Source organism: Tetranychus urticae, chromosome 3, assembly GCF_039701765.1.
Source record: "Tetranychus urticae isolate SD_2017Ah chromosome 3, NJAU_TeUrti_SD_1.0, whole genome shotgun sequence".
NCBI classification, from domain to species: domain Eukaryota; kingdom Metazoa; phylum Arthropoda; class Arachnida; order Trombidiformes; family Tetranychidae; genus Tetranychus; species Tetranychus urticae.
Window position 1 is genome coordinate 11,938,994 of NC_142960.1, and position 26,234 is coordinate 11,965,227.

The window sequence follows — 26,234 nt, forward strand, 5'->3', positions numbered from 1 at the left end:
CTTCCAAGATTTTAATCTTTCAACATTGTGCTCCTTTCAACTCTGATGATCACACTAATAATCTGGTTGTGGGTTAAACATAATCATTCCTATTCTGTTCAATAGTCAACTTGTTTGGTCTAAATTATTATCATTATCATCATCATTATTATTATTATTAGGATAAATGTATCGATTCTTTGGGTTTTTGTCAGCTTTTTTTCCCTCTGATTATTATTATTATCAGCATCATTATTTACACTTTTTACGCGTCTTTTTTGTTCCTTTTTTTCATTCCTCAATGTTTCACCTTTTGGTGTTGATGTTTACCTTTGATTGAGTCATTTTTTCACTCTAACCTCATCAAATGTGTTACACCGATCATTATTGTGATTATTTTGGTTTCCTATTATTAACTTTTCTTGTAAACTGGACTTGATGATACATCTACATTGATACAAAAAAAAGGTTGAGCAAAAGAAAAGAGAAAATGAATGGAAAAGTTAAGATTCTGATTAAATCAAGATTACCTTGAATTTCATTTCTTTTTTTTTCATTTTTCCTTTCAACTTCTCCTAGTTAAGTTTGGAATGATCATCATGCTGATCATGAGATGAATTGCTTTTTTATTATTTCTCATTTGGGCAATTCTTGATTGGTCTTCAACTCTTGTATCCATGTTCATGTATATAAATATACGTGTTGATACAATGTAATCTTTCAATTTTGTTGAAATCTTGCTTTTCGCTCAAGCTTTTTTATTTTTATATCAAGGCAAATGAACTTGTAATGTTAATATTGCTATTATGTAATGGTAATTATTATATTAGATTTGGCTGATTTTTTTACCTTGGAATTGAATCTTTTAAGTCAATTGAGTGAAATTGATAAAAAATGGTTTCATCATTGAAATATTTTCAATTGATTTGACTTTTCTTCTTCTTCTTTTTCTTAACCCCTTCTCTTTCATCATCCTCTTGTTATCATCATTATATTTCATTTTTCATTCATTCTTGATTCTTTATCATTTATCAATTTTATTTATCAAGCTTAAGCAATTTGCTTCTTTCAATTTTCATGTATAATCTTTGAATAAATCACTGGTTAACCTTGCTTTCATTATTACATGGTGAGATGATGACTTGTTCAAGTGAAGCTTTATCGATTTGGAAATTGATTTAAAGCTGCTTTTGTTAATAAAATGTTATTCAAGAGCTAACAAGTATAGTAGACTTCAACAATTAACTCTTTATATTTCACTTTTTTGATCAACTCAACTTATTGATATTGTGGTATTAAGGCATACAGTGCCATCTGTTAAGGTGACTGTCAACTAAGAGTTGCAATTCTTGGAAACTGTAATAAGTTATGAATAAAAGTTGTCACAATATTGTTGAAAAGCTTAATTGGACTGTTTAATAACAAGTATTAATGGGGATAATCCTTTTTTCACGGCGGGATTGATTCAATTCACTTAGGTTTTTTAGATAAAACATGGTGGTGATTTCATTTTTTAAATCTTTTGCAATTTCTTTAAATAATAAATGTGATGATTAGATGCGATGATGATGACAGTAAATGCAATTAATACTCATCTAGAGCACCCTCAACAGCTGTTCGAGGTTCTTCAGCTCCTTCTTCGGGAACAGCGAAACCTTCCTCGGTGGCATAAAGAATGTTCAAAATCTTTTCAATGAGAGACGCTTTGTCTTCCTCTTCATTTTCTTGGGTAGATTGGCAAAGAACTTCAATATCACGTAGTTTACCATAATAAAAGTCTCTCTCCCTTTCCAAACTATCAACTGTTAACTTGAGATTACTCATTTGTCCTTCAACCTCCTCCATTCGAGGATCAATGTTTTGGTCATTATTGTGGTCATTGTGAGCACCTCTGGGTTGTGTTGGTCTAGCTGTCCGAGTGGGTGTTGGTCTTGATTGAACAGGAGCTGTTCTTGCAACTGGTTTGGTTGCTGCTGCACTGGGTTTACTCTGAAGAGGCATACGACTGGGCATTGTAAAGCTGCTATTCGATGATTGTAAATTTCCAGAGGCTTGAACTCCCGACCCTAATGGTACTCCACCTCGTGCTTCTAACGGTGCATAATCCCGACCATCGTAATTAGCATCAAAGAACTTCTTAAACCATTGTAAAAACTCAAAATTATCTTGAAAACGACCTTTCACGAGTCTATTAATGGGAATTTCCTTATCGCAACCAACTTTTTTAAAAGCAGCCTGCACGAGTTTGAAGTTTTGGATATATTCATGTTCCAGGTTGGTTCGGAATTTAATCTTCTTGACACCAATAGTTCCTGGAAACAAGAGATCCATAAACTGTCCATATGCGGCTCCAGAGCAGAGTTCCTCAATCTTTTTGTAGTTTGACTGAAGGCTGTCATTGACCCAACCCAACATCTCATGGCGACTAAGATTATCAGTAGTACACGATGTTGCATAAACATTGACACACTGATAAGAACTAGGAATTTCGGTCATTTTGATGGTATGATGAAAAGGTAAAAATGAATTATTCTGAAGGAAATGAGTAACAAATTGGTAAGTTTGGTTACAATTATCAAGAAGTGTCAAAATCAAGATATGAAACAGTCAGTTGAGGAAGAAAGGAACTAGAAGGAGACGGACAAGAATTAAAGGTTATTGTACTGTTACTACGTATACGCATAAAAGGCATAAAGAGTTGATGATGAAGATGATCTTTCAACGATCCCTTCACAATGCTGTTTTACTATGCGATGGGATTGCCATCTGTGGAATGAATAACTAAAACAATACAAATCGATGCTTAAAATTCTGTGTAAATAGACATTGGTTAAACTCACTGTAAGTATCGGTTTGGTAAAAATAACCAGTAACCGGAATAATCGTCCGACTCTTTTAACCGTTTGTTCAGTTTTTACCAGGAAAACGCCTTTTTTCCTTAATTTTTAGTGGACATTTAGTCTTATCAAAAAGTAAAGTGCCCTTTGCTCACTTGTCAGTGCTATTCTGAATAAGATTAAAATACAATCTATATAATTTTATTGGTCAATTTGCTTCTGAATAACAAACGCAAAATTAAATTCTGGTCACTATTGTAGCGTTTTTATCATTATTAAATGATCCTACTCGACAAAGTTTTATCCGATGTAGCTGAGTGATTTATTTTTTGACTTTTTCAATGTTAATCCAGTTATTTGCAAAGTGCATTGAATGTAATTTTAAATGGCTTTTCCGATGATCAAATGGTGTTAACTTTGTTAAAATTTTTTCATAGTTTCAAGAGCCTTACCCGAATGGTAAGGCTTTGCCGTTTACCAGATTATTTAGCTTACCATATCATTAGATTTTAAGTGAAATTGAATGGTTAAAGTTCATTTTTAAAGTAAACCGATTCATTATATGAATATCTTATACGATATCTTATATGTATTTATGAATAGAATGGAGACATTTTAACAGTAAATGGGAACAATTAAACTTTATTTTAACTAGAATTAAAAATTGAAATCTATTTTTGTGACAAAAACAAAGATTGAAAGTTGAAAACTGAAATGAAATGAAATTTTCAAGATGTTGACAATTGAATCAATGAAACAATTTACAATTTCCCTTCCCAATAAAGTTAGTTGGGATATTTTTGCAGTCAAGAGGTTCATTTGTGAAAATAATGATTAAACCCATCCAGTTGTCTTATTGTTTCATTAGTCAATTGAATGTTACATTATAGTGTAATTGTGTAGGGAGGATAAAATTGCAATTGATATCGAGATAACTGTTGCCATCATAATGAAAAGGAACAAAAAAGCATTTCAAATTTAGTTAATAATGTTTTCTCATCAATGAGCAGCTGTTTTCCTAATTTAAATTGAAATTGCCTCAAATTCACGCCATTTGCCTTTATTAAAGTGTTAATTTTTACTATTGGTTTCAGTGAAAATGTTTTCTCTCACAAAATTTTTCCCTGTGAGAATGAAAAAAATCTTAACAATCACAGTCAATGCAATTTCACATTTCGCTTTAAGGCAATACAAATCATTCTCCAAATCAATCTGAGATAAGTTGATTAATTTATGTTTTTTAGTTGATTTTTTTCTTGTTAAATATCACTAATATCTGCAAAATAGGATACCTCTGATCACATAATTACAATCACCTAGATTGATTTCAATGTAACCCTGATTCAACCGTATCTCAAATATTGGTTAATCATTTCACACCTAGTAATCATGAATACTAGATAGATTCATCTCCATGTAGCTAGCAGCGACAATTCAATCAACCAGGAGAGTTGAATCTTGATCCACCATCAATTGGCCAATCTGTTTCTCCAAGCCATTGAGTTAACTCCAAAAGAGGTTTTATAATGGGAATAATAATAATGATAATAATTATTGTCTGAATAATAATGAGAAGAATAAGAATAATAATAATTATAATGTCGACAATAATGATAACAATCATTGATAATTGTTTGACTGGGGAACAAAGCATCTGACGATATTTAAATGAGAAATTACTTGATTTGTCTTCCCACTTCATGAAGGGATTGATTGGGAAGGAGATTCAATCGAGTAAACAAGACACTTTAATGTCTTAAAACTCAACTCGATAAGCTGAGCAACTGCTTTCTTGATCCTGCAAGATAACTGAACATCTTGAAGCTGACGGAGCCACCTCAATGTTGAGCTCTTCCAATGTTTGCTGATTAGTTGCCATCCATAAACACAAAGCTTCCGTTTCATGGCTTGGAATAAGAGTTACCTCAGCAGCTTTATCTTCCCAACTTTTTTTACCTTCAATTAAGGCATCCAAAACCTCTTTAGATGGATTAACACTACTAAGAACATAATAACGAGCTCGGATTCGCTTAAAGTAATCAGCATTACAGTAATGGCGATCACCATGATGAGGAATGTAAGCCAAATCAAGGTAAATTGGTTTGATGTCACTTGATGAGCCAGAACGACGAGAAGAATAACTTCGAGAAGCACCAGTTCTATCGGACGAAATAGCACGAGATTTGGACGCTGATCTGGCTCCTTTAGAGTCATTTGCATCGGTTGGCTTTGGAAGCCCAAGAGGAGTTCCCCATTCCTTAAGAGTTGCTTCTTTCTCTTTCTTCTGTTCCTCAGTTAGATTCTGAGATTTGGTTACAACACGAGTGGTTGTTTCACTGGTACTTGAGGTCACTTTTTCCTCCTTTCCCTTCTTGATGCCATCCAATTCAATAGACCGCGGAAAACAGCACAATCCCGACTTTGAATCTTGAGGTGATGTTATGTCCATTGATGTTGTTGTAACCGTTGTCGTTTGAGTTAAGGATTTTGCATCTCTAGGTGATTGAGTTTCTGACGGAGTTGAGGGTGTAGTTTCCTCGGAAATGTGAAGAACCTCGGGAAACTCTACGGAACTGGTGGTTCCCCTGGCAAGGCCGACTGGTTTCTTTTCTGATAAAGGTGACTCTAAATTATCTTCCTCGTCTGGAACCTCGTACAAAACTTGACCCGCCATTTGTGCTGATCGGCGTAAATGAACGGAAGGCATTTCCCCTGCTGTTGGGAATGTTGTAGCCAATGTTCCTGCTCCTGGGGCAGTTTCAACTTTGGCAATGAAATCATTGGTTGATTGTTTAGGAGACGATAAATCTGGACTTTCTTCCCCTTTGCTGCCTGCCTCTTCACTAATTACTTCAGGTAAATTCAAGTTAGTGGTGACTTTAGTTACCGAAGTTTCAAGGTGAACAATTGAAGAGGCCAATTCAGTTGCAGCCATGGACCTTAAAGAAACTCCTTTGTCAACAATATCACGAGATAATTTATCAAAGCTTTGACCAGGCAGTGGTGATAATGTTGGCGATACGAGTTTGGCAGACGATTGATTAGATAATGTTGGTGATTTCATTTTCTCTTCGACCCCTTCATCGACTTCATACTGCTTTGTATGATGACGATCTTCCCCCTCTAATTGATCACTTGATTCAACGGTAAATGACTTAGTCGTTGAAACCACGTTAGTCCATGAATCTGGTTCAGGTTGAGAGGGCGTTTTCTTTATACCTACACATTTTGCAAAAGGTGCATATCCCGATTCAAATTGCTCTTCCTCTGTGTAGTAAGATGCTCCGGAATACACAGATGAACTCAAAATTTTCCCTGATAAAGCTTCATCAGAGGTTTTAAGTTTTGATTCCTCACTCGAAGATCTAGATTTATCCATTTCCTCTTTCAAACTCATCAAATTTTCTGAATTCCCTTTTGTCTGGTTTGTTCTACTTGATGCAGATGATGAGCCAAAAGAGGACTCAGAAAACGAAGTGAATGGCTTATAATCAATACTTGATCTTTCCTCTATCATGACAGTTGAACCTGATTCATCGCTTGACTTTATAATCATTTTTTCTTGGACAGAATCGGATACTAAGTTTCCTGAAATTTTATTGCCGTCTTTTTCAACACGACTTTCATGGGATGAATCAGTCAACTTTGAATCTTTCGTTTCCATTTGAGATTTTTGACTAGTTTCGATAGTTTTGGCTGGTTGTTCAGCTTCCGAAAATGACGAGAATTCGCAAAGTTTAAACAGCTTTGTTTCTGGTGTAGATGAGGTTAAGTCTTCATGTTTTTGAGTAGTGGAGCTGTGTGAAGCTGATGTTTCAGAAAGAGTTAGTTTATTTTTGTCACCCTCTTTGGTTACTCTTTTGTCTGATGATATTGATGCCATTGAATGACCATCTTGAGCTAATGAATCAGAATCTTCAAGATAAAAATAAGTCTCTTCGTCAATAGACATGACAGTATCAAATTTAGTGCTGTGAGTAGCGTTTTCTGATGACAATGATTCGGATTTGTTTAAAAACTTTGCATCAGAAAAATTGGACGAAGTCAGATTGGAACTTTTGGTACTTTGCAAGTCTACTTGGATGTCATCGAAGGATTCAGTTAAAGTTGAATAAAGTTGATTGTTAGCCTCAATTTTAGAAAAAGATTCTCTTTTTAATTCACTTGTTTGTTGAGCAAAAGAGTCACCGGATTGAACCAGAGTATTGCCAGACGTTGTTGACTTGTTTGTGACTTTATCACCAGTTGATTGTTTTATTGAGTCAGTTGAGTCGATTGAGTCTGGTGAAATGGATTTATCAACTAACATGCTTTTTCTAGCTGCATCGTCAATTTCAGCTACAATTGCTTTTGTTTCATCAACAACTTCTTTTTGGATATTTGTTTCGATAAATGAGGTTCTAGCATCCGAACCGAGATAAGAGCTGCCAATCATATTAGCACCGAAATTAATTTGCTCAGTTGTGATTGTAGTCTTTGATTCAGTTGAAGATGAATCTGTAGTTGTTGTTAATTTGTTTGATGTCATATCAATGGATGGTTTCCTACGATGCTCTGTAATTGATTTATTTTCAGTTTCATCGTTGGATTTAATTGCGCTTGTAGTGTAAAATTTATTATCAGATTCGCTTTGTGAATATTTTCTCATCGATTCACTCATAGTAACTTTTGTTTGCTGATCAGATTTCTCGTTTGAGGATGCGGATGAAATTGTTGAGGATAGTTGACCAGAAATAGCATGACTTTTCTGGTCACCACCACCTTTCTTATCGTCAGAAAGAATAGATTCTGATTTTGAAAGATTGAGATTTTCTGTTTCAAATGGCACTTTCTCTAATAAATTAGATTGTTGAGTATTTTTGGACTCAATATTTTCTGTAGTCTCTACAACTCCAATAGAAGAATCTTCATGTTTAGCATTTGATTGTATAATTTCATCTAATTTATCTTGATGTTTGGTTAAAGGACTGGCTGGAACGGAATCAGTGAAGACTTTATCTTCTTGTTGTGAGATTGATTCTCTTCTTTTGATTTCATCAGAATCAATTGATTTCCTAGTTGCTGAACTAAGGCTTTGTTTACGAGGATAATCAGATATACTTGATCTTTCTCTATCTGATTGGACAGGATCTTTTCTTGTAATTTGCGAAGATGACGATGTTTCTGTAGAAACTTTTGAATCACTTTCTACTGAAGTTATAGTCTTATATTGAATGTCTGTTTCAGTCGATCTACGAGAATCACCAGATATGCTTGATCTTTCTTTATCCGTTTGGACAGAATCTTTTCTTGTGATTTGCGAAGATGATGAGTCTCCAAAAGATGCTGTACCCTTTTCCAACTCATTAGTAGCTTTGTATTGGATTTCTGTTTCAGTTGATCTACGGGAGTCACCAGATACATTTGATTTATCTAAATCGAATTGGACAGAATCTTTTCTTATAGTTTGAGAAGTTTGAAAAGACACCGATGAATCTCCATGTTTTTCGCTTTCAGATTTAGCATCTTTTAATTGCTCGCTTTGTCTTCTTTCTAGTTGACTAAATAAATATTCAATTGATTCTGAAGTAAGGCTTTGTTTACGTTTATCATCGGAAATACTAGATGTGTCTTTATCCAAATGAACAGAGTCTTTTCTTGTAGATTGCGCAGGTGATGATGAATCTTCGAAAAATTTTGCATCGCTTTCCATTGAAGTAACAGTATTATAGTGGATTTCAGTCGATCTACGAGAGTCTCCAGATAAACTTGATCTTTCTTCATCCATTTGAACAGAATCTTTTCTTTCGAGTTCAATAGATGACGAAGTTTGGCAAGAAGTTTTTGAATCGATTTCCATTGAAGTAACAGTATTATAGTGGACTTCCGTTTCAGTTGATCTACGGGAATCCAAAGATTGACGTTGATCGAAATCAGATTGCACAGAATCTTTTCTTGTAATTTGCGAAGAGGGCAACGAGTCTCTATCTGATGCACCTTCTGAAATTGTATCCTTCAATTGCACGCTTCCTTTTCTATCTGGTTGATTCGATGATGATTCGCTTAGTTTTATAGCTTCTGAACTTAGACTTTGTTTACGAGAGTCACCAGATATACTTGATCTATCTTTATCTATTTGTACAGACTCTTTTCTTGTGATTTGCGAAGATGGAGATGATTCTGTAGAAATTTTTGTATCACTTTCAACTGAAGTAATGGTTTTATAATGGATGTCTGTTTCAGTCGATCCATGATGATCACCAGAAATGCTTGATCTTTCTTTATCTGATTGTATAATTTCATTTTTATCTTGATGTTTAGTTAAAGGACTGGCAGGAACGGAATCTGTAAAGACTTGGTCTTCTTGTTGTGAGATTGATTCTCTTCTTTTACTAACATTAGAATCAATTGATTTCCTAGCTTCTGAAGTAAGGCTTTGTTTACGAGAATCTCCAGAAATACTTGATCTTTCTTTATCTAATTGTACTGATTCTTTTCTTGTAATTTGTGTAGATGACGGCGTTTGGCCAGAAGTTTTCGAATCGCTTTCCATTGAAGTAACAGTATTGTATTGGATTTCCGTCACAGTTGATCTACGAGAGTCCCCAGATTTACTTTTATCGAAATCAGATTGGACAGAATCTTTTCTACCGATTTTTGATTCTTCATGTGCAAAGCTTTCTTTTCTATCAATCGGACTCAATGGCGAATCAATTGATTTCCTAGCTTCTGAAGTAAGGCTTTGTTTACGAGAATCACCAGAGATACTTGATCTTTCTTTATCCAATTGTACTGATTCTTTTCTATTTATTTGACCAAATGAAGATTCGGTTTTAACAGCTTCATCAAAGCCAATCTCTATATTTTTCGTATCTTTTTCGCTTTCCAAATTGAAGACATCTGAAACTGATTCTCTCTTTAAGCTCGTCTCGGTTGTCTCTATTATGTTACCAGAAGAAACCGTTTGAGGCGAGCTTTTTATTTCTGTATCTTGTGAAGTAAATGAATGTTGAAATTGTCTAGAATCACCATCGATATTTGAATATTCATCTGCAGTAGACTTAGAAGTTGTTTGTTGTTTGGTTTCATCCGAAGCCATTGAACTTTTTCGTGACTCAGGCTTTTTTCCATCAGAAGCTGGTTCACTTGAAGGAAATGTTTCACTAGTTTTTATAGATTCTTTTCTTAATTTAAATGAATCTTGTTTAATATCATCACCTTCAGTTGTATGCAATTTACCATTCGAATCTTTTACAGAATATTGTTCACGTGTATCACTTGAATAATTTTCCGATGAAAGTTGTTCAACGCATTCATTTTCAAGAGAAACTTTTGATTCATATTCTTTTCTTGACTCTTCAGTCATTTTTGAAGATCCATCCATTTTAGACGTGAGGGATGCCACTTCCAAATCTGAAGCTAAATCATCACTCGTCTCTTTCAAATCACTTGAAATTAGATTGTTATTCATACCGATATTTTTCGGTGATTGAATGTGTTCTTCTGCTTCATGAGATTCACTATCTTCACAGCTTTCAAATCCACTAACTTGACCAAGATATAGTTTGGTAATACCAGATGATGTCACATCTTTTGCACCACTGGTCGTTTCCAAATTAGAACCAACCAATTTTGAATCAACGACGTTTGTAGAAACAACTGTTTCTGTTGAGCTTGATTCAACAATTTCAAGTTCTTTAGTTGAGGAAACAATTGATGATTTTCTTTCTTCAAACTGTGTCCTGGCATTTGTTGATTGGGATGAAATATCTTTCGTCTCTTTACTTAGTTCACTGCTTGTCTCAAGTTTAGTTTCTTGCTCAATGTCTGGTTTGCTGACTGATGTGGTTACAATTGATCCACCAACTGAATACGAGATTGAACCATCAGAATCAGAAGTTGTGAAAATTTCTCGAATCGTCGCTGAATCTGTTGCTAAACTAGTTCTTCTTTCATCATCAGTCTTTGAAACTGATCTTCTTTTTTCGTCCAAATCTTTTAGTTGTTTAGTTTCAGAAACAGAATCTGATGATTGAAGGATATTGTCTTTTGAATCAACAATAATTTTCTCAGATAGTTCATTTGATAATTGAGTGGCTTGACCTGATACAATTTGACTCTGTTGTAGGTTATCAGATGCTTCGACTGATGCAGAAGTCGTTGAATCCCTTTTCTCGGCCAAACCATTCGACACTTCAGATGTCGATTGTTTCGCTTTGTCATCCACGGAAGAAGCAATAATTTTCGAAGACTCGTCTGCAGTTGATGAGAGATCCATTGTAAATGAAGTTTGCTGATCGCCCTTTGGTGAACTTTCCGTAGAAAATGAAGTAGCCTGTATTGAAGATTCTGCTTGTTCTCGCGATTCGGAGTCATTGGTAGTCTGTTGAACAATACTGGACTGTAATTTGTCGAAAGTTGAACTTTCTTGACTCTGAATCAAAGATCCTTTCTCTGTTTCTGATGATATGGTTTCAGTAGATTCCTTTGATTTAGACTCTTCAACCTTCGATTCTGATTTTTGAGTGATTTGGTCTGTTGCTAAAAGAGCTGATTTAGATTCTTCTTCATGGATTGATTTTTGTTCTATGGAATTAGAACCGATGGAATAATTAGCCTTTTGTATTTCAACATCAATTGATGACCTTTTTGAATCAGTTCCTTTCGACTTTTCTCCATTTTCTGAATTTTGTTGAGCTATGATGTCAACTGAGGATTTTCTCAGTATCTCTTCTTGAATTATGTCTTCTTCATTAGATTTACATGGAGCATCAGAAGACTGTAATGAAACTTTTTGAGCTTCAACACTCTCTTTGAGCGACTCTTTCCTTGACTTCGTGTCAACACCAGGCTCTTCAGATTTGCCAATCTGCTCTTCAAGCTTTATATTGTCTTCAGAAGGCTTCGTTTCAGTTTGAATAGGCTTTACGGAGTCAGATGATTTAGATTCAGTTATCTCACTTTCTGATGATTGCACCATGGACTTTTCTTGTAATTCAGGAATGCTCTTTGAATATGATTCGGCACTTTCAGGTTGAACTATTGATGATGATGATTCGGATTTTTCTGCATCGCTCTGTATTGTATTCGTAGCTGTTATCGAGGTAGTTTCAGTAATTGATGTCTTGCTTGTTGAGGTTGAATCATCTTTTGAAATTGTAAGAATTTCTTTGGAAATTTCTAATTCTTTAGCTTCAGCTTGACTAGAGGTTACTTCAATAGATTTTTGACCAGCTGTTTGTTTATTAGTATCTTGCATGGAAAAGGACTCGGAATCGACAGAGTCTGAAGTAGAATGTTGATCAATTATTGAAGTTGTGTTTGTAGCATTTGATTCAGTGGAAGATGAATCTGTAGTTGATGTGATTGTTGATAATTTATTTGATGTCATATCAATGGATGGCTTTCTACGATGCTCTGTAATTGATTTATTTTCAGCTTCATCGTTGGATTTAATATCATAATTAATTGCGCTTGTAGTGTCTTCAAATTCACTTTTATCAACTATCGTTTGCTCATCAGATTTCGTATTTGAGGATACTGATGAAATTGTTGAGGATAATTGACTAGGAATATCATGACTTTTCTGATCATCACCACCTTTCTTATCGTCAGAAAGAATAGATTCTGATTTTGAAAGATGGAGATTTTCCGTTTCAAATGGCACTTTCTCTAATAAATTAGATTGTTGAGTATTTTTGGACTCAATATTTTCTGTAGTCTCTACAACTCCAATAGAAGAATCTTCATGTTTAGCATTTGATTGTATAATTTCATCTGATTTATCTTGATGTTTAGTTAAAGGACTGGCTGGAACGGAATCAGTGAAGACTTTATCTTCTTGTTGTGAGATTGATTCTCTTCTTTTAATTTCATCGGAATCAATTGATTTCCTAGCTTCTGAAGTAAGGCTTTGTCTACGAGAATCACCAGAAATACTTGATCTATCTTTATCCAATTGTACTGATTCTTTTCTTGTAATTTGCGAAGATGACGATGTTTCTGTAGAAACTTTTGAATCTTTTTCCACTGAAGTTATAGTCTTATATTGAATGTCTGTTTCAGTCGATCTACGAGAATCACCAGATATGCTTGATCTTTCTTTATCCATTTGAATAGATTCTTTCCTTTCATCCTGTATAGATGACGATGTTTGGCCAGAAATTTTTGAATCGGTTTCCATTGTATTGTATTGGATTTCCGTTTCAGTTGATCTACAGGAATCCAAAGATTGACGTTGATCGAAATCAGATTGCACAGAATCTTTTCTTGTAATTTGCGATGATGACGATCGATCATCATTTGTGGCACCTTCTGAAATTTTGTCTTCTAATAGCACGCTTCCTTTTCTATCTGATTGATTCAATAACGATTCATTTGATTTTATAGTTTCTGAACTAAGACTTTGTTTACGAGAATCATCGGAGATACTTGATCTAACTTGATCTAATTGTACAGATTCTTTCCTTTCGTCTTGTATAGATGACGATGTTTGACCAGAAATTTTTGCATCACTTTCCATTGAAGCCATAGTATTGTATTGAATTTCTGTTTGAGTTGATCTACGGGAATCAACAGATTTGCTTTTATCGAAATCAAACTGGACAGAATCTTTTCTACCGATTTTTGATTCTTCATGTGCAAAGCTTTCTTTTCTATCAATCGGACTCAATGGCGAATCAATTGATTTCCTAGCTTCTGAAGTAAGGCTTTGTTTACGAGAATCACCAGAGATACTTGATCTTTCTTTATCCAACTGTACACATTCTTTTCTATCTATTTGACTCAATGACGATGCGGTTTTTACAGTTTCATCAAAGCCAATCTCTATATTTTTTGTGTCTTTTTCACTTTCCAAATCGAAGACGTCTGAAACTGATTCTCTCTTCAAGCTTGCCTCCTTTGTTTCTATTATTTTATCAGAGGAAACAGTTTGAGACGAGCCTTTTATTTCTGTATCTTGTGAAGTAAATGAATGTTGAAATTGTCTAGAATCACCATCAATATTTGAATATTCATCTGGAGTAGAAGTTATTTGTTGTTTAGTTTCATCCAAAGCCAATGAACTTTTTCGTGACTCAGGCTTTGTTTTATCAGAAGCTGGTTCACTTGAAGAAAATGTATCACTAGTTTTGATAGATTCTTTTCTCGATGCGAATGAATCTTGTTTAATATAATCACCTACAGTTGTATCCAATTTATCATCCAAATCTTTATTCTCAGTTTTTATTGATGACGAAATTCCGCCAGACATCTTCCTATCACTTTCTTCCGAAGTAATAACTTGCGATTGTTTCGATGTTTCAATTGAAGAAGCACTCTCAGCATTCAAATTTTGCTGTTCTTCATTTATTTTATATGCACCAACATTTTCATCACATACCTGGCTTTCTGCTTTGGATTCCGAAGTGATGGAATCTTTTCGCAATGTTTCTCCAGTTTTTATTGTTAATTGCTCTTCCTCTTGCCTTTTCTTTTCTGATTCCGAAGGTGATTCAGCGCTTGCCTTTACACTCTGCTGGGAATCTGTAACTGATTCCATTGTCTCTCTATCATCACTGCCATGTGTTAGAGATTGGCCAGCAGATTGAACCATTTTGTTTTTGTCGTCAACTGTTTGCTTAGTTGATTCAATGTCCAAGCTTGTCTCTGATTGACTTTGTGATAATAACTCAGATGAAACATCAGAATGGGATTTGGAAGAATCTATGAGTAACTTTTCCTTCTCAGTTGACAAAGTCTCTTTTGAATCAATATCCGTTTCTTTAGAAATTACTTCAGCTTCATTTACATTATCCTTGCTTTCCGGAACAATAGGTTCAATATCATTCTGTCCACTGGTTTCATTTTCACTTTTTATTGTTGATTCCTCAATTTTCTTCTCTTCCATTGACTTATCAATAGACAATCTTACGGAATCTTTTCTTAGGCTTTCACCTTCTTCAATGGATCCTTTTGGTAATTTATCCTCCAGAGAACCAGAAGAGTCTTTTTTCTTCTCACTACTAATTTGCATTTCATTCTGAGTCAACGTCTCAGAAAACCTTTCAATCGATTCTTCTTTAAATTCCAATGAATCAACTTTTGAATCTTCAATTTCCTGTTCAATTTGATATTCGTTTGATTTGGAAAGTTTTCTTTCCAATTTGTCACCTTCCTTTGAGATGCTAGCTCTTCGATAAGCATCATCACCAGCAATAATTGAGCTCCTTCTACGTTCTGAAGCCGTTGATTTATCTATTTCTTGCTTTCCATGTGAAGTAGTCTCTGATGCAAAAATATTTTCTTTGACAATTGAATCTCTTCTTTTATCTGCATCAGATAGAATGGAACTTTTTCTGGAACTTGACCCAATAGATTGACGATCTTCTTCCATACAAGCAGCCTTAATTTCTGCTTCTAATGTTCTGAATGAGCCGTTAGAGTCGGTTGACTTTCTTCTAGATCCCTCAACATGAGAAATCTCAATTGATCGAGACATCTGATTGTTGTTAATTCGTGAAGTAAGTGAGGCAACCTCCAAATCAGAAGCCGAGTCATCATTTTTATCGCCAGAAATAATAGTCATTTCACTCATATTAGATGATAGAGAAGAGACCATGGCTGACTGTAAATTTGAATCTTCTTGAATTGGTGATGATCGGCTTTTCATGTCTTCATCATCATCTTCACGCGATATCATATGATCTAACTGAGATGTTGATCGACTATCACCAGTGACTACTTCATCTTCCGAATGCTCCAAAGAGTCTTTACTAATCTCAACATTTCCATAAATTTCATAAGATTCCAATGAGTCTGGTTCAACTTCATCTCGTAAATGGTCAAGGAACGGCAGCTTTTTCGGACTTGCATCTTCTGAACCTTTACCAGAATCTCGATGATCATCTTCACTGCAAACCTCTACAGTCTCTCGCTTCTTATCACTAAAGTCAGAATCACCATTTTCCGCTGTTACAGTACAACTTTGGATCTCCTTTTTCGTTTCATTATCAGTTTCACTGGTTGTTTTATCAGAAACACGTCTACTGTTGATTCGAGCTCGCACTTGCTTGGATGTGATAGGACGAGCTTTTACTGTTTCATTTGCTTCTGAAGTAGGCTCAGAGCTTGGTTTGGAAGTAGCTTTGTTTGTTGTTGATCGAGTTGTGCTACTAGTTCTAGTCTTGGCCTTCTTTTCGGTAACATTTTTAGCTGATTTTTTCTCTTCATGTGCAGTCTTTTTAACAGATTCCCGAGTCGACACTCTAGTGACTCTTGAGGTTTCTGTTTGATGATTTGTTGCAGGAATCAACTTTCGTTTCACTGGTGATGATTGTGACTCAGAGCTATCGCCGCCTTTATCACCAACTTCAGTGGATGATTGTTTAGCATAAGGTACACGAGTTTTTCTCATGGATGGAGAAACTGATCTATAACGAGTAGATAACTTTTGAGTAGCAGTTGAAGAACTAGTCTCAGAGATTCGAACAGTTGATTTAACAGTTGATTTACTTTTCGATTGTTTGAGAGAAGATGCTGTGCAAACTCTTTTCTGAAGTAAATCCAAATCTTTGAGTGAAGCCAAGCCTTCCATTATTTGACTCTGAGGAGCGCTTCCAGGGAACAGAATACGAGTGATTCTATCATTAGGATTAGAAGGTTTCCAAATGAGGAGACAACAAATGGACATGACATCAGAAATTGGAATGGCTATATCTTGACCTGATTGTCCACCATTCTTGCAAGCTGATCGAGTCCTCACAACCGGAAGACTATCCTTATTTGAGCTCCAATGAGCCAAAAAGTCTTTCAACAATCTACTGTCTCGAGGTGGACTCAAAATGAACATTTCCAATGTTCCATGGCCAACCTTGTGGTACAAGGTTAATTGTGTTGGAGTGGGATCTCGAAGACACTGGTGAGGATTACAGCCAATCCGTTTCAGTCTAGAGGCTATTTCATTGCCAACTTCAATTATACTGATTGTTAAATCATTTGGGTTCGATTGAATGCTTGCAACTCCACCATTTTCACTGTTAACGCCTTCCTCTGAACTATTAATCGATTTATCAACAATGTTACAGAAAACATAACCAATCTTGAGATACAAAGAGGACTCTTGTTTACCACGCAACAAAGACAATATTCCCCAAAGATTAGACTCGTTTATTCGAGTTATCATGATGGAATCAAGGCGTTCAATATGACGAACAAATTTCCAAAAACAAGGGAATCGTGTGAAACCTCCATCAATCAACATGGTGAATCCAGTTACACCAAAAAGGGAACAGTCACCTTGACCACTAGGAAAAATGTACATAGTGGGTCGTTCAAATCTAATGTTACCAATCAATGGCGATGGTTCCAGTTTCTCTTCTCCTTCAAGAGTTTCCAAAGAACCTTCAATGAACTCCAATAAACTGGAGGCTCCAGGAACACCATTTGGACTGTCCGGTGGGTTAAGAGAAAGGTGCATGAAATGAGAGAAAGCCTGATTCTCCAGGTTATTGGTAACCCAATCACCAGTTGGTGAACAATGAAGATGCATCTTGAGCGAGCATCCAGGTGGGTAAAGGGATAAAACCTTGGTTACACCAGGATCACTCAGTTCATCGACAAAATCGTGAAATCGAAAGATGCCATCCTGTAATATCCATGATCCACTTCCAGTAAACGAGTAACCGGCATGAATAACATGCTTGTGGCCAGTTGGTGAGAGAAGTAAATTGCGAAGACATTGCTTTAAGGTGAATATCTGAGGATTGAATAAAACCTCAACAGCAAGTTTATCGGTTGAATGTTGAAGTAAAAGTTCTGTTGATGAGAAAATCAATGTAAATAAAGGAAAAGATAATTAAAAATTGATGAAAAGCAAGTCGTGATGGTTTTGTAAGTAGTTTTGATTTCTGCTTGAATAGGGCAAGTTCAATGATATATTTAAGTTAAATATTAAGGTTATGATTTCTTTTAATGCTTCATTGTTGCCTGACTGTTGAATAAATCATCTAAATTAAATTACAATTTGGTAGACTGCAAGGTTTCAGGCTAAATATGGTGAATATAAAACAAACGAAAATAAAATTCAAGTTGAGTTCAGGTTGGTTTCTTTACAGTTGATGGATATTGAAAGTGAAAACTGAGATGAATTGATCGCAATGTAAAGTTATCTTGATAAACTGCTATCTTTACATGACTGAACCAACTGATTAAACAATCAGATCACGATATCCAACTATCAAGGCAACTGAGTTCAGACAAATGGATCCAAAACTTATTCTCTCAACCAATTTCATGAAAAATGGTTCAGATCTTTTGAATTTCCGTGTTTTCAAACCTCAAATTTACATGCCACATGATCAAACCAATACTAATTAAATCATCATTAAATTGTCACAGTAGAAGCATGAAAAACTCTGTAACTACCATTGAACATTGTTAACCTATTCTTGGAAAGATCAAGAGATTGGCTCATTTATCGATATTACAATTTATTTCATTTTTATTCAACTTGAATCATGATTGGATTACATTTTACTTGAAGAAGATCAAAATTCATAATAAAATGTGAATATCAAAAGTGAACCAGTGAAGCAAATAAATTGTATTCTTACCTGTTTTACCAGATGACTTTTGACTGGTTTTCAAATTATCGCAGACTTGCTCTAAATGTTTCAAATCACATTGAGTCTCTTCGGTATTCCATGATAATAGGCCTGTTAATTGAAAAAATAAATAAAATGATAAATCATCAATCATTAGGCTGTAGCATTAAAAATAGCTTTGTGTAAGAAGTTTGTTTAAATTGTTCATCAAAAGGGTTGAATTGTTGAAAAATGTAAATCCATTTTGTTGGTGAAATATTAAGCAAAAATGGCAACAGAGCATAGATTTAGTTAACAATGTAACAAATGATCCTAAATTAATGGCCTCAAATCATCGAAAGGCCTAAATTGAAAAAATAAATGTCTTGTTTGTGGAGAGTCCCATTGAAAACAAAGATAGATTTCAAAATTTGACTAACAAGATTTGTAAGATTATTTTTTCAATTCAGTAAGAAGGATAGAATGGAAATAGCAGAATTAGCTAACCATGGTGTGTCACCAGACTTGAATCAATGAAAATCAAAAAGAATTAATTCTTTAACTATTCTGGTTTCTGCGTAATCAGCATAGCAATTTATGTCTAAATTTCCTTTGACTATAGCTTCTAAATTGCCTTAATTGTTTGGTTGTTGACTATACAAACAGACAAAATCAAATTATTTACAGTAAATATCATTTAAATGCAATACAGATATGTAGATAAATGATAAAATAATGGCCCTCATCTATGGAATGACAATTTTCGCAATAATAAATGGGTTAAATAGACCAGAATTCACGTATCTACCGGATAATTTATTCAAAAGATTGGTTCAATTTTCACAGAGCAAGGCAATTTTGATTTTGTCAGACAATGTTTAAAGTATTATCTTCATGAAGGTTATTTACTGATGAATTATTGAGAGAAGATGAAAGCCTATTTCAACGAAAGTCATAAATCATAAGGATATAATTCACAGTTAATAATTTGTGTGTGTATAGATATCTTCACAATTTTTTTTCACACCAAGGATGGAATCAGGCAAAAGGTTTACCTTGAGAAACTTTTCTTCCTTCACAATTTATCCCTTTTCTCTAGTGATTTTATGCTGAGTATTTTATACTCAGCAAACATTATCAAATTTTTACTCTAAATTTTTCGACTCTTTGGGTTTTTGGGTTTGTCAGCTGATGTATCACCGTGAGGTGGGAGAAGCCGGCATATTGTTTCGTGGGCCGGTAAAGAGTCCGAATTGGGTTAGATAAAGGCGTGGGATGTGCTGGTAAGAGTAGCAGCAAAAGTAGAATCAATAAAAGGTGAGACTGGTGAAAGAAATAATGAACAGCTCCATGGGACATAAATACATTATATAATACAAGTACACATTGTAAATGTAACCCATTGCCTCATAGACAGCATGTAACATCCTCACTGTATACATGGAAAGACTCATCCTTGTATCGATTCTTGCTCTTCTATTCTGACAACACATAAACACATAGACACATATTTTTTGTTCTTTTGATCTTTGCTTTCCCTTTTTTTTCCTCTCTCAATTTTTGTTCCTTGACTTTCCATTTCTTTCTTGTTGATGAATGATGGAGAGATTGCTTACTTTATTCCAATAAATGACGTTCCTCAGAAACCATGGTGCACTATCTACATGGTAAATGCATGGTCTACCTCACAGATGAAGAGAAGGAAGAGAAAAAGTTACACCAGAAACTCCCTTTTCCTGTGGCATAAATGGTTTACAGACAGACTTTTCAATAATACCAGCTTGATTAAGTTGAACCGGTAAATATATTTATATGGAGTTACACAAACATTAGACTAAGAATTACTAAGAATTGTGGAATTATAAAAACACTAAAAATACATTAATGACAGATTTGTAGGAAAAAATGAGAAAAATTAAATCATTAGTTGATTATAATGCTTGTAAATATGACATCTTGAATGATAAATGAATCATTAAAGAAGTTGCCAGTTTATTCAAAACACGCGGGCTGATTATTATAAACCAATCATGAATGAGATTAACCAAAATAAAGGGTTTGGCTTTTTTAAAAAAGTTTAATGTAACGGTTTTCTGGTGTTTTTTAGAGTTATTCATTGAATCTGATTGCTAATTTAAAAAAATTGTTCCCAATCTTCATGGAGTGAAGTTTCTTTCGTTGAAATATGCTGCCAAAAGTAACCATTTCTAACTGCTGAGTCAGTGAAGAAAGACAGACGATTAGAAGTGTGAAATCTTTGGACGATATGGATTTTAACTCTGTAAATTGGACTCATTTACTGACCTAGAATTGTATTGTAAACTATGAATTTTCACTCAGACAGGAATTATTGCTTGGACAATTTTGGTGAATACACTTTGAGTATAATAAATCTAATATCTTTTTGATCTTATTTATATCTAATGATTCCGGATAATCGACTTTTCATCTTAATGTTTGGCTGGAAACGAATTAACTTTTCTCCTCTCCAATGACCATTTTTGCTCCAAGCCAACTGTCCCAAAGTCTTGAATGATTTAAGGATAAAATGAGTTTCTTTCCCAATATTGTGCTTATTATTTCTACAGTTATAATGGTTAGTCTTGATTCCCATCGGACTACTTTAACAGTTAGACCCTTTGTTTTTGGGTTTCTGGTTAATATAGAGATTGACATCTGTTTGTTTGGCGTATTTTACTATTCTAAGGTAATCATTATTTTCTCACAAAAACAACAAAATGTCTTGAATTGTGATATTATCTTTGTCTTTGTGAACTTGTCTTCCATCAAAAACCTTTCAACTCTTTTCCTTTTATTATATCTCCTCTAACCTATTGTGAGTAACTAATAAAGTCTTTTTTTCAAGATCTTACATCAACCTACATAACAAGGAATACGAAGGTTATAAGGAATACAACTCTTCTTTAGCTTAATCTTGATGGACAGCTTGGATTGGATTACAACAATTATCCAGTTTTACCAGTGACCAGTTTCATGACGGAATTTATTTACATTGGATAAGAATCAAGTTGAACCTGATAATCAACTCGCCTTTCCATGAAATATATCCCATACAAGCTCATTTAACAGGACACATGAAGATTTTATATTGAGCAATATTGAGCTACATTACCTGTACATTACCATGTAGTAAAAAGGTTAGTCTTACAGATACATGAAAAAACATGTAAAAATCATTTCCATTCTCAAAAACAAGCTTCCATATCACATAATTATTATGGATTATATTACCTGCTAATTATTTTCAGTCGATTAATTTTGAACTTTCTGTTCTAATTGATTTCAGCCTTACAATTACAGGATGATGTAAAAATGTTTTACTGTTTGGATGTAAAACTTGAACAATTGTGTGCATATCATTAAAAGGTATATCACTATCTTTACCAACATTTTGCTTACACAAATACTCGGATAGAAACAACCTTGTAGTCAGATTAGTCTGTAAGAACCTTAAAAATTATTTCAGCTTTCTGAATGCATTACAACCCAAATTGATAACTTATTGTCATTTTCTTGACGAATCATCTTTTTATTTCATTTCTAATTCAATTTATTTTGATTTTCCCTTTTATCACTAGACACTATTGTTATCCATGGAACAAGTCCTTTTTTCATCCAATCAATGATCATGTTTTCTTTCTGGAATGAACGATTGTCCATACACATTTGTCTTGACAAGGAAACAAGGTGGAACAAGATTGATCATTTTCAGGATAGTTAAGTCGGCAAATTAAAAAGTAACCAGACCAAATTGATAGATTGGTTATGGATGATTTTATGGACCAACATTTTCAATTTAACTTGAAAACCGAAATGTTAATCGTTTTTTTTAAACGACATTGACATTTACAAGCTTTCCAATTTATTAATGCATGTTGATTCTCATCTAAATCAACCATTAATAGTTGCTTCAGCTGATTCCCTATAAGTATACCAACAATCAATCCCTTTCCCAACAAAACTTAATAGACTGAAACTATTTCCTAATAACTGTAATTAACCCTAACCTGACTGATCAAAGAGTCTGAAATGGATACAGCAAAGGTTCACAAGAAAGTTAGTTATCTCTATCGGTTGGTATAAATATTGCTTTCATTAATTGTTCAGTCAACTGTAGTAATTAATCTTTACCCTGTTAACTTTTTTTCTTGGAAAAATATTTTTCCAACTTGAAACTGAATCGATGGAAAGTTGTTATCATTATTTCACTTTTATTTTTCTCTCCCAACAAATCTAGTCAGTGTCATTAGTGTGACAATTAGATTCATTTTCACAACAATGAATGTTCTCATTGATTCTGTTTCAATTTCCGTTCACTTGACAATTTAATCGACTAGATAAACGTTGATGAATATGTCTAGTGTTAACTATTTAAATTTCAATTCCCTATCCATACCAACCCTTTCCATGAAATGAAAACATTGTCTTTAGTATAACCATAAATAATCTTACCGTCAGCTCTAAATGTTCAATGTCTATCACTAAATATTTATGAGTTGACTTAATTTGTCACTAACTACTAACCTTAACTATTTTGACAATGATAAAATGATATCAATAGTGGATAAAATTATCCTCTAAATGAAAATCAATCCTACCTTGATAGACAATATTTACCATGATTTAATTTAATATTTGCTCAGACAGAGTAAACCTTAAATTCATAAGGAATCCGCCTTTACTAATTATATAATAGCAGATGTAGATTCATTTAACTGATATATAAATTATCCCAAGCCTTTTAATTCATAATTAACCACCTTAACAGACTGTTAACATTTCCCTTGTAAAAAGTATGGCTGACTTGCTGTTGGCTGAATTACCTTTTCTGAGTGTTGAATAAAACGAAAAGAAAATTTAATCTAAAAATTTGACTCTAAATCAAGTTAATTGAAAGTTAAATTAAAACCCAACTACTAGCTTGATTAGAGTTACATTTCAATTAGATGAATCTCTCAAAACACACTCCATTATATTAATCATTCAGCAAATTGAATGACATTTCATTACACCAAATTCAAAGTAATGATTTTTTGCTTTCTCTCATTTTAACCATCAATATATCGGATCAATTTAATCTAATTAGTCGACTAATAATTGTTGAATCTCAAATACAATCCACTATCAATGCATTATCAGAGAAAAATGTTTTCACTTTCGACCCAAATAATAACTTTCCGATTATCTAATGTTTTTTTCCTCGCTTTTTTTTCAGATGATATCAGCATTTGGTTAAATTGTTTGGGAAGTTACTTTTAATGGAAACAAATGTCAATGGTGGCCACTCATTAATAATCGACTACAATTAACTGGAAACAGTTTATTGACCCATTTCTTTGAAAATAATAATTTTTGACTCGCAGCATCCAAGAAATACGCAAGTTCATCTGATGAATGACATCCTGAACTTTCAAAGTAAGATATAATTTTTCCCTAGCAAAGTCAATATAGCAACTAATGGACAACTAACAGCTTTTTTTTCATTTCTCACAATAGATACAAAATCAACAGATTCAAGACAGCTCTTTGCCCTGGCACAACCTCATTTTAATGGATCCTTTTGAGGATGGTTGGAGTAAAGGTTAATCTAGTAAACTCATCTGGAAATCACAATTCATGGGATTAATTGGTGTTTATGCGCAAAAGTGTTGCTAATATGAAATAAGACATTGAATTTTGGTTTCAACCTAATTGGGTTAAGGAAAGCCGGTGTCAACCTGGAAATCCATTTACATAATACTTTTATTTTGAAGGTTAGCTTTCCAATTTAATTAAGAAATTGTTTTGGTTAGTTGTTTTGTATATCAAACCTTACTTGTGAGGAACCAAGTCAAAAGTCAAGCAATTAATCAGTTAAACAAACAGTGTTGTCAGTAATTTGCTGGGAATTGTTGGACATTTTTCATGTCGACTCCATTCAACAATGGAAATTAAATTTCCCATTTTGTCTACTAAATTTTGTATATCATTACTAATATCAGTTAGACACACAACATCCTAATATTGAGATGTAATATCTACATCTGTCCATGGAAAGATCAATGAAATCAATAGGCAAAGTTGATTTAGATGCTTAAATTGTAGTGTTTTTTTGAGGTTTCATTTAAGTAGAGAAAGATCGCTGAATAGATGAAAATAGCAACAATAATATTAATGATGGAGTAAAATATGAACAGAAAATATTATCTTTTATTGCGAAACAAAATTAAACTGAGCCACACCTAACCCTTTCACTTTTATGGACAGCTTCAAAGATGATCAACGGTAATCAAATTGATATGGGAACATGAATGAACAATGAAAACCAATGAATTCACACTCTATTGTTCGTGTTTAAATTTACATGAAAAGCTTTTGCTAATTTAAATGATTGAAGGAATTCAATGAAACAAAAATTACTCACCTTTAGCCACTCGTTGAAGTATCTTTTCCTTATGATTTTCACAAAGTGGTTCACCTAAGATTACCAGTAAATAGCAGCCTGGAAGAGCTGTTATCTCACTGTTTGCCATTTCCATTTATTACAATCTATTAATTGTTTTACTTTTCCTTTTTTCACAGAATGGGATTAACCATTGACTAATTCATCAGATGGGTTAACTGTAACAATTTAACTGACAATGGGTGTGGTCATCAATGTGTATATATCTCGAACCGGTAAACATACAACTCAAGGCAACCGAGACTTGAACAGATCTGCGTATTAAAAGGCAAAAAGGAGAGGAAGAAGACAAGAGATGAAACATTATCATCATCATCATCATCATCAACAACAACAACAACATCACTTTATAAAAACAAACAACAACACCGCCAGTAACATCAAGTAATTAGATTGAATTCAACTTACCTGTTAGAAGAGCAGTTGCACTTGCCAGGGAATGAATGCTGGTTTATCCAAGAAGGAAGGTTGGATTGGGTAATTGAAAGCAAATGAATACTGCTAGGATTGGGCAACCAGAACGAGATGAGGAAAGCTCCGGCTTTTATTTTGTTTTGCTCGATTCAAGAGGAGGTAAAGAGACGAGATGACAAAACAGTTTAATGGTAAACTGGAAATCTTCGTTCTCTTTCTTTTTTTTCAGGTTATTCCGTCTCATTTTGAAGATAACATGCGCGACTATCACTCGACTTTTTATTTCTCCTTCAATGGATAAAACCAGGAGACTGGGATTGGCACTGGGAGTTTAACTTTGGATCGATAACATTTAAACCTGTAACCAACGTTACTCTTTGCTTCAAACTCTTGATAATTATTTTGTTATTTAATCATCATTTCATTCTTTCTCTCCTGTCAAACTTTTCGATGGCATTCACTATATATATATATAAATGTGTATATATAAATTTGCTATTTTTATGCACATGTAAATATATATAAATCAGTCTGTCAGTCCATGATAATTTCATACGGTATAAATCTATTGTTCGTGAAGCTATTTTTTGTCTGAAACTTTTTGTTAATGAATAGACTTTTTCACCTTCCAACATTTAAATCTTATAAATCTTTGTTTTGAAGGTACATAAAATAGTTTCCTCTCAAATTAGATCAACAAAAAAGATACATCACAATCCATCAAATTTTATCCAATCTTCTAAGCTTAAAGAGTAACCTTAGAAAAGGATTGATTGATTTGCTTAGATGAGTCAAATAAACAGGTCAGACTAACTATGAATAATAAATCCTTAAAATCCGCTTAACATGTTAAAAGGCAAAAAATATTGTCTGGTTTTACGAAGAGTTGATCCAACTGTGAATAGTGATTAGAATTGTTTTGTATAGAAAATGAAATCAATTAAATTGAAACTATTAAATCGGTTTACAATTTTTGATGATTAACTTTGATTAAATTCT

The 26,234-nt window shown here is 33.9% G+C and overlaps 2 protein-coding genes and 1 long non-coding RNA gene across 6 annotated transcripts; 1 reads left to right on the plus strand and 2 right to left on the minus strand.

Moving 5' to 3' along the window:
- Window positions 1-1,369: 1,369 nt before the first annotated feature.
- On the minus strand, window positions 1,370-2,833 carry LOC107360044 (microtubule-associated protein RP/EB family member 1). Its single transcript, XM_015926664.3, has one exon. The coding sequence runs from the start codon at window positions 2,473-2,475 to the stop codon at window positions 1,564-1,566; it is 912 nt and encodes a 303-aa protein (XP_015782150.1). The 5' UTR covers window positions 2,476-2,833; the 3' UTR covers window positions 1,370-1,563.
- A 605-nt stretch (window positions 2,834-3,438) lies between these two features.
- On the minus strand, window positions 3,439-25,944 carry LOC107359572 (uncharacterized). 4 transcript variants are annotated; one of them, XR_016199879.1, is made up of 5 exons: window positions 25,230-25,413; window positions 24,783-25,075; window positions 18,389-18,490; window positions 4,497-17,591; window positions 3,439-4,374 (listed from the first exon to the last, which is right to left on the minus strand). XR_016199879.1 is itself a non-coding variant. In XM_089269250.1 (4 exons), the coding sequence occupies exons 2-4, from the start codon at window positions 24,895-24,897 to the stop codon at window positions 4,573-4,575; spliced, it is 13,236 nt and encodes a 4,411-aa protein (XP_089125376.1). In that variant the 5' UTR covers window positions 24,898-25,075; window positions 25,230-25,413; the 3' UTR covers window positions 3,439-4,572. The 4 variants fall into 4 exon arrangements, 3 of the variants coding, with proteins under 3 accessions (XP_089125376.1, XP_089125377.1, XP_089125378.1); XM_089269250.1 differs by having other exon boundaries at window positions 3,439-17,591; XM_089269251.1 differs by having other exon boundaries at window positions 3,439-17,591; window positions 24,783-25,944.
- Window positions 20,450-23,558, plus strand: LOC107359577 (uncharacterized). The gene is made up of 4 exons (XR_001568117.3): window positions 20,450-21,065; window positions 21,225-21,516; window positions 21,666-21,745; window positions 21,958-23,558. It is a non-coding gene; the product is annotated as an uncharacterized LOC107359577 (long non-coding RNA).
- Window positions 25,945-26,234: the final 290 nt, after the last annotated feature.

Bases quoted from the DNA above. Each gene is read 5' to 3' on its own strand.
- LOC107360044 (XM_015926664.3), bottom strand. From the start codon at position 2,475: ATGACCGAAATTCCTAGTTCTTATCAGTGTGTCAATGTTTATGCAACA.
- LOC107359572 (XM_089269251.1), bottom strand. From the start codon at position 24,897: ATGGAAATGGCAAACAGTGAGATAACAGCTCTTCCAGGCTGCTATTTA. The intron at 18,491-24,782 runs GTGAGTAATTTT...TTCAATTAACAG, and splicing joins ACTTCAACGAGTGGCTAAAG to GCCTATTATCATGGAATACC. The intron at 17,592-18,388 runs GTAAGAATACAA...TCTCATCAACAG, and splicing joins AAAGTCATCTGGTAAAACAG to AACTTTTACTTCAACATTCA.